Below are 8,504 nucleotides of genomic sequence, written 5' to 3' on the forward strand. Positions count from 1 at the left end.
CGGCCTCTCTGGCTCAGTGTCAGCTGCCCCTGGGAACTGGGGAGCCCCTCAACCCTACATCCCAGTATCACAGGACAATGGTGGGGCTGTTGAGGGGCACAGTGCCATGCAATCATGGGGCATGTGTCCCCCTGTGGGTCAGGGTCACCTGGGCCCTGCAGGAGGAGAAGGGTAGCTGAGTGTGGCTGGGCAGGTTGAGATGGCACCGGCAAGCTCTAGAACAGAAAGACATTCCAAGGAGACCACGGTCTTTCTTCACTCTTTACTGTGTAAAAATAAACTCAACAATTCATGTCATTTCAGCAAGAAAATGAAAAAAGAAAAGAAAAGAAAGCAAGAAATACCAGTAGAAATAGTGCATTTCCAGAATTGCTGATGGGAGGTGGCAGGTCCCATGGTTTTGACCCATTTGATACCCAAAAGGCTGCAGGTCATATGAAAAATGTACAGCTTTGGTTAGCAAATAATGAAAAAGTAAGATACATGGATTCTCTTCCATATTATACAATATGTACATTGTAACAATGTCATCCTTAGGGGTTTGCTTTTTTTTTTTTTTTTTTTTTTTGGCAAATAAGACAAAATTGGGACTCTACGTATTGGGCTTTTCTCCTCAATGACCTGCTCCCCTTCAACAACCTGCACGTAGGTCCGCCGTGCACAGAAGCAGCACGCCCCCGCGTTAGCTGCCACCTTCCACCTGTGCTTGAAGAGATGCAGCCACAACGGCTAAAGCCACATTTTGTCGCCATGAGATTACAAAGGATTTCATCCTCTTCATGCAAACAACACGTCACCCTAGTTTCTGCTATCAAAGTTGGAACTGATACTCAGATCCTGTTAAGATAGGTCAGCTCCAAGACAAAGGGTCACTGCACATGGCCCATTTTACCCCCTGGTCCCCAACGTGCTTTTGAGAACAGGTGGCCGCTTTGGAGCTCATTGGAATGACTGTGAACCTCACGCCAGCCTCCCCCCAACCCCCCACTGCCCACAAGACACCCCCTTGGTCTCAGGCCCCAGGGCTAGTGACAAAGTGATCTTTGCAGTCTTAGAAAATAAACTGGGAATCTACAAAAGGAAAAGAAAGCATACAAAATGTATCTCTTTCTTCCAAAATACGTGCTTTCAGTCCTACGGTTGGGTGGAGTCTGAAAGTATTTTTCAAGGGAGATATAGGTTGAGCTAATTTATAGGTTTGTCCTTTTCTTTCATAAAAATACTCTTGTTTGGTAATAAACTTTTTCTTCTGCAGTAAGAGAAATAATACTGTGTTATCAAAATCAAGAAGGCTTACGATTCAAGTGGGATCTAAGCCCCCGAGGGCCCAGAGAGCCTCTACGGTGGCTCCCCCGCCTCGGACACCCAGGGAGCTGTCGGACGCCAGCTCGGCAAAAGCAAACACTGTCTCAACAGTGCTTTTTATCTTCCGATTTTATAAAATGGCTTACCTGAGAGAGGCTGTGTTATTCAGTGCAAGAGGGAACATCAGTCAGATTAAGGAGTCGATGGAAACTACGTGGATTATTTGGTGGCTGTGTCGTTTACCTTTCTTGGGGCCAACAAAGTACCAAGTGTTGACACAGTGAGGGGGTCGAGGGGCGTGGCACAGATTCCAGTTAGGGGCGTGGAGGGGGATCAATGTCAGCTTCTGTCCCTGGCACCACAGGTGCATCGGGGGTGGGGACAACAGAGTGAGGGCCGGGAGGGTGCAGGGACAGAGGCCTGCACATGGGGTAGGCTCTGCCCCTCTCTAGTCAGGGCAGAGGATGGCTTGTGGTCCTGAGCGGACAGCTCCCACTTCGCCCACTCTGGGCAGAAGGTGGGCAGGGGTCCGGTAGGTTGGCAGGGGCAGGGACTGGTGGGAGGTGCCCACAGGGGAGCACCTAGCACAGCTCCAGGACGGCCGGAGGGAGGGTGGGGCGAGATCTGGTCTAAGAGGCGAGTCCACGCTCTCGCTGTCTCCCAACTGCGGGGATTATTTCAGCTTGTTCTCAACCCATATGTTAAAAATGCTTCCTGGTGTGTTTGGGGAGTGGGGAGGGGGAGAGGGAAACTGATTTCTCTCTCGACCTCCTCCGACACCCTTGGCTTGCTTACCCAGACATTTTCGGTAGCTACACGTGTGGTCACAGAACACTGGGTGGCACTTGGCACACAACACAGAACTGAGAAGTCCATGCAGGCGAGGGAACACACATCGGACTGAGGGGGCACAGAACACGCCACCCCAAGGAACATGCAAACAGAGAAGATCCCTGCATATCCAAGGAAGCACAGCCCGATGGGCGCTGATGAAGCACGATCACCTGAAAAGAGCCACTGCTGAACGCCACGCGCCGCACAGCACCTGATCCGCGCCCTCCCCGCCACAGGGACGCACGGCAGAACGGCGGCCGGGGACTGTGCAGACACTCACGAGGACACAGAGACACTGACACAGACACAAACAGATGCACTAGGTTTCCAACACAACATGGACCTGCATTTAAGGGGACAGGTGGCCCCGAAGGAACAGAAGACAGAAACACCTGCTCCTCCTGAAGAAATGTCTGCAGCTGCAGATGAGGCAGGCAGTGCAGGAGAATGTCTAGAAAGACTTGTCAGCCTTTTGCTAACTAGACTCCTGGAGACAGAGTCCAGGGTGTCCTCAGGGCATGACACAACAAAGCAGGGAGCTCACCCTACCCTGGCATGACCTTCTGAGCATTCTCTCCCCACACACACACACACGCGTGCACACACACACATACACACACACATACACACACACACACACACACACGCTTTTCTCCCCTCCTTGGAAGGACTAGAAGAAAATATTCATGTGGCTTTTCATGGGCAACAAAAAAGTCAAAGGTTCTGGACACTGGTCAGGTCTCAGTATCACCGGCTGGTGACAGGTTGGGGGCCACTGCAATACTTAAGCCCTGCGAGATGGAGGAGTGGGTTTCAGGCCCCCGTCCTGGCCATGCCTGGCTCCAGGTGAGAGGTCCCGGAACCCCTGCCCTTCAGAGGGGTCTGCACCAGCTCCCCTGGACCTGGGCGTGCTGGCATGGATATGGCTATAAGAAGTACTGCGGGGAGGTCGTTCCCACTGACTGGCTGGGTTCGAGCCTCAGTGGCCCCGTGTGGCTGGGTCTTCGTCATGTGGGTTTCCTTGTCTAACAGGTCTCCTCTCAAAGCCTCTGGTCTCCCACTGGCAGAAGCAAAAAGGGAGGGGCGCTGGGACTCTGGCTGCCCAGGCTCCGGGTGGGACTTTCTTCTCTCAGGACCATCTGGGCTGACGCAGCTGAAAGGGAGAGACGGATCCCAGCCTCGCCGGATGCAGGGAGGTGGGAAGGCTGGGGGCAGAGGTGCCATCCTGGGACTGTCCGCCTTCACCCTTCAGAGAGAGTGCTCTTCTGGTACAAAATAAAAAGTCCCCATGGAGAGGCCCCCCAGCCTTTAACAAACCACTAAAGGACATGTTTTATATCAATATAGACACGTGGCTCTGAAAAGGGTTTGCAAACGAGGACAAACCTGCATGTTGAGGGCGCCAGCCCGAGGCACATGCGTGGCCAGCCACATGGGCAAGTACAGACTTTCGACCCATCAAGAGATTTCCCAAAGCCACAAAGAAAGGAGGTAAAATACCTCACTGTAAAAGAAAAGCCTCCCCCAGCCACCCACACACACACAGATACACGCACAGACACACACACAGACACACACACAGACACACACGCACACACAAAGCCTCTCACCTACTTCCGCATTGTTCAAAACGTCGCTGCCGCCTGCTTTAGCTGTCACTAGGGCATGCCTGAGCATCAGTCAGGGCTCCTAGAGAGAAGTGGGGTTACCTCAGGGACAGACAAGAGCCCGGACCGCTTCAAATGCACGAGAAGGACAAAACCAGGCTGTGTGCGTGTGCAGGGGCCATGGCCTTGATTCATTCCTGGGGCGAAGGGAGAGAAGAGATGAACAGATCGTCACTGCACAAGCAGGGCAGGCAGGCGTGGGGCTGGGGCCGGGGCTCGGCCCTGGCTGACAGCTGTCAGTTGATCTGGCGACAGGCCTCAAATGTCCACTTGGTGGCTCCGCCGTAGATCTCAATGTGGGATTCAGCCCAGGCGATGACATTGCCAGAGAGGGCCTTGGTGCTGCAGGTGGCCAAGTTGTACACCTCCCCCGGGGTCAGCTTGCGGTCCCAGATGTTGAAATGGGCCAGCTCACCCACAAATGCTTGGGTGGCATCAAATCCACCACCCAGAGTGTCCTTTGGAGGAAAGCAGAGATGAGGGTGGAGGGGGCCGTGGGGGTGGCCCGGGGGCTCATCCCAGGGGGTGAGTCTGGGTGTCTCTGTGTCTCCCCCATCAGGGGCTCTCACGCCACTCTGGGGACCGTTAGTCTCCCTGACTCTGGGTCTTCAGCGACGCATCTGTCCCTGCCCCAGGGAGCCCAGGGAAAGGGACAGTGACAGCTGCCTGGATCTTCCCCTGGGGGCACCTGGACTCTGCCCTTCCTGCAGTCAGTCCCTTGGCCAGTGAGTGAGAGGTCAGTGGGGGTCACGGACAGCCATGGCGCAGGGTCTCGGGGCCCTGCTCAGATGCCACTCTTCGTTGGCTATGGCTGCCCAACAGCGACAGAAGGCCTGGACTCTCCGTCCCTTCAGCGCCCTCCTGGGTGCCCCATGGGAGACCAACCACTTCACAGGAACTAAACTATTCATTGCCAAAAGCAGAGCTGGCCTTCCCATGCCGAAGACAGAAAGGGTTGTGGCAGTTCTGGGGGGCGTGGGACCCAAAGCTCACTCCTGCGAGAACTTCCTGAACGAGCGCCCTGGAGCCGGGATTTTGTCCAAACTGCTGCACATCTCGCTCCCCTGGGCGGCTTCTCAGGGGAAACCGCATCCGTCCCCAGTCCCCACTGTCAGTCCCCTGCCCCTCTCAGCACCCCACCACCCGCGTGGCCTCCGGTCTGGAGCTCCCCCTGCCCGCACGGCCATACCTGCTCCTGGCCCAGCACCAGCACGCCCTGCGGCTTGATGGGGTGGTAGGGCGCCAGGTTCTCGCCGCTGCCGCCCTGTGTGCCATCCTGGTAGGCCTCCCAGACCCCATCCCGGGTGGTCCAGGTGACGCAGATGTGGTGCCACTTGCCATCATTGATTACAAAGGGCAGCTTGGCCACCTGGGAGGGAGAACGACCCACCATGCTGAGGGGACGGGGTACGACGTCGAGCCCATGAACCCATGAGGCCAACTGTTACTGGGTTTTAGCCATTTACTACCAACGCTGGCATGGAGACGAGGGAGTGTGAAAGCTGGCAGCCAGTTCTGCGGCTAGTGGGGGGCCAAGACGGAGGAGAGCTCGCGAGTGGAGACAGGCTGCCCCGTGCTGCCCTCTCCCAGGGGCCACACGGCCCCGACCTCCTCCCGAGAGAAGGGCCTACGTGGGATCGATTCAGATGAGGGAAGAATCTCTAGGGGCACTTTCCACCCCTAGCGTAGCTATGTTCCCCCAAATACGGAGCAGCAAAGCCAGTCCCGAAGCCAGCTGGTGCAGGAGGGGTCAGGATCACATCTGTGGACAGGCTAGGACAGCCCCATGGATGCTTCTCTGTCATCACCCTCACCCCCACCCCAGAAACCCTCTGCCTGGGGAGGTTCCAGCTCTCCCTGTTCGCAGGGTGCAGGTGGGTGCGCCCCTCCCCACTTCTCCTGGTCTTCACTTTCCAACTCCCTCAGTCCTGCCTGCAGATGCTTCCTCGGGGCACAGAAGCATCTAAGGCCACCATAGCCCTGTGCCAGCGCCTGGCATGGACTAGGGTCCCGGGGGTCCTCGCCCTGCAGTCCCGCAAGCCCAGGTGGGGTAGGGGCTCTCTACCTTGTCGTTAATGAGGATCTCCATGGGATTGTTGCCCCACTCGATGAGGACCAGCTCGTTGGCCTGGCCAGGCACGGCGTAGGAGAAGGGCGTGCCCACGCCCGGCGCGGCACTGGACTTCAGCCACATGCACACGGTGAAGGCGTACATCTCAGGCAGGCTCTTCTTCACCTTAGCGTACATGTAGTTGGTCCGCAGGGGGAATGTGAGCTGGAACTTGTCTCCAGGGCGGTTGTCTTTCTGACCTGGGGAGGACAGAACACAGTTCTGACATCTGCACCTTGATGAAGTGCTTGTCAGTATCTTAGTCGAGTTCGATGCCTGCCAAGCCCCGTGACGCAGACAGGGCAGCCTCCCATCTCCACCCTGTAGATGCAGAGGAGGTGGCTCTCTGAGGTCAAGTCCTCTGCCCCAGGCACAGGGCCAGTCAGGAAAGAGCTGACCCAAGGTCTCTGCACTCTGATCTGGCCAGAACTCCTTCCCACATGGTGTGTCCCCGGGGAGGCGGGGTGGGGCGTGTAGCACGCAGGGGCCGTGAGCATCTGCAGCTGGGCTGCATGGTGGGTGTAGGTAGAGAATGGGGACAGACATCACATCAGTGCACACCCCATCAGCCGACCAAGAGGGTGTGGCCGCAGAGGAAGAAGGAACGAGGCTGGCTCTCCTCAGAGCAGCCCCGTCGGGGGCCGACCTGATTGCAGGATGGTGACAGTGCTCAAAGCCCCTACTGCTCGTCCTGGGCTCTTCTGGATCCCCACCCAAGACAGCTGGGCCCCCGGTGCCCACCGCACTTCCCTTGAGGCTCAGACACGCTGTAGCCCTGATCACTCATCCGGCCTGCTCTGACGCCCCTTGAGGACGCGGGCTGTTTCCAGAATCCCATTTGCCCCTCGGGAGGGAGAGTTGTCCCTTCCCCTCTCCGAGGCTCTTCTAGGGACTCTGCCTGGAGTTCTGCTGAGAGGGCAGGACCAGGACCACAGGGAGCATCCTCAGAGCCAGGGTCTCCCAAGGTGACTGCTTTGAGGAGGGAGCCACACATGCTCAGGTGAGCTTCCTGCGTGTTTCCCGAAAACTCAGGATCCTGGCCTGGTAGCCTCCCCCTGACACAGGGCCACCTGCTCCTGCCTGCTGGCCAAGGTAAATCCCTCGCCCCACTCCCCACATACACTGTGGCTGTGGCCCCAGGCATGGTGTGACAGGTAAAACATTCCACTCCAGCAGTGGGCACTGCTACCAGACCCAAAGCTGGGAAACACACACACACCCCGGCCAGCTCCTGGGTGTGCACCGTGGTCCTGCTAGAGAGCCCAAGAAGAAACCAGTCCCCCAGGCCAAGAATTATATCTAGAAGGAATCCTGCCGGGCCAGTGACACCCCGCTTCTAAGCCACATATCAGGAAACAGTGCGGGGCTGGCCCCCTCAGTACACTGTCCCCGCACTCCCACCCATTCAGGCCTGCAGTGGGGTGGGGGGCCCCAGCCCCAGCCCTCTCTCCAGAGTTTCATTCCCCTGCGTCTCCCCTCCTTCCCTCCCCCTCCCTCCTGAGGTCCCTCCTTCCCCTGATCTGTTTTTCAGTTACATAACACGCCTTAAGATGGCACTGTTTAAATCCGTCCGGCACATTTTGCAGTCCGAGCAGGGTCACGTGGCCCTGCTCCGCACCGGGTGCCCCCCCCCCTTTTACAACCTTATTTGATTTCTGCGACTTCAAGGCAGAGCTGCCGGAGCTCGTCCCAGTGCCCAGGGTTTGAGCCTGGCAGGCTGAGTTGACGACTGGGGGAACCGTGGGGGTGCACGAGAGGCCTGGGCTTGGGTCACTCAGAAGAGAAAACCGCGGGGCAGGGGCTCAGGGCAGAGGTAGGGTGGACTCGAAGATCCCCACAGGCTGCAGGGGCCCCGGGGAGCTGGGAGGAAACCTGCTCAGCAGCCCAAGTCGGCTGGAGACCAGGAGTACCAAGCCCCAGCCAGATCCGCTCTGTGCTGGGGCCGGGGACGGCTAAGAGAGGCTTTCTTAACCAGGGACGTTTGGAGCTAGCCACAGCTACTGTGCAAAGTTACTGAAAATTAAACAAATCAGACTTGAAAAATCCAGCGAGTCTGTGACTATGTCTTGATGGGGGGGGAGGGGGGCATGCAAACCCTTCCCCCGCTCTGCCTTCTTTCCCTGGAGATGTCCCCAGCCCGGGGCACCCAGCCCGGCCGGGAACACCGCCTGGAAGCCCAGAGCCTGGGGAGGGGGTGCGGGGACGGGTAGGTCTGCAGGAGAGGGGGAGCTCGGGGCGCTGAGCTGTGCAGGGAGCCGCAGGAGGCAGGGTCCCCGGAGAGGGAGCTGGTGGCAGCATGATGTCCCCCCCGCCCCCAGCCCCATCACCTTTCTCGAGCTCGCTGATCCGCTGGTGCAGGGAGGTCAGGGCGCTCTCGATCTTGACCCTCTCCTCGGTGTCGTTCTTGGGGCCCCCCTTACCCTCCTCCAGAGTGTTGACCCGAGAGAGCACCTGCCTCTCCAGGTCGTCGATCTTGCTTTGCAGCAGATCCTTCAGGCTGTTGGTCTGGCTGGAGGAATTGAGGCGGCTGTACTGCTGCGGAGGTGCGAGAGGGGGAAACCGGACCGTTCCGTTCAGAGCGGGACCGC

The 8,504-nt window shown here is 57.8% G+C and overlaps 1 protein-coding gene across 1 annotated transcript; it reads right to left on the bottom strand.

Moving 5' to 3' along the window:
- Positions 1 to 247: 247 nt before the first annotated feature.
- On the bottom strand, positions 248 to 8,457 carry NPTX1 (neuronal pentraxin I). The gene is made up of 4 exons (XM_008589677.1): positions 8,244 to 8,457; positions 5,872 to 6,116; positions 4,996 to 5,175; positions 248 to 4,264 (listed from the first exon to the last, which is right to left on the bottom strand). The coding sequence occupies exons 2-4, from the start codon at positions 6,052 to 6,054 to the stop codon at positions 4,043 to 4,045; spliced, it is 585 nt and encodes a 194-aa protein (XP_008587899.1). The 5' UTR covers positions 6,055 to 6,116; positions 8,244 to 8,457; the 3' UTR covers positions 248 to 4,042.
- Positions 8,458 to 8,504: the final 47 nt, after the last annotated feature.

Source organism: Galeopterus variegatus, unplaced genomic scaffold (assembly GCF_000696425.1).
Source record: "Galeopterus variegatus unplaced genomic scaffold, G_variegatus-3.0.2 Scaffold5588, whole genome shotgun sequence".
Classification (NCBI taxonomy): Eukaryota; Metazoa; Chordata; class Mammalia; order Dermoptera; family Cynocephalidae; genus Galeopterus; species Galeopterus variegatus.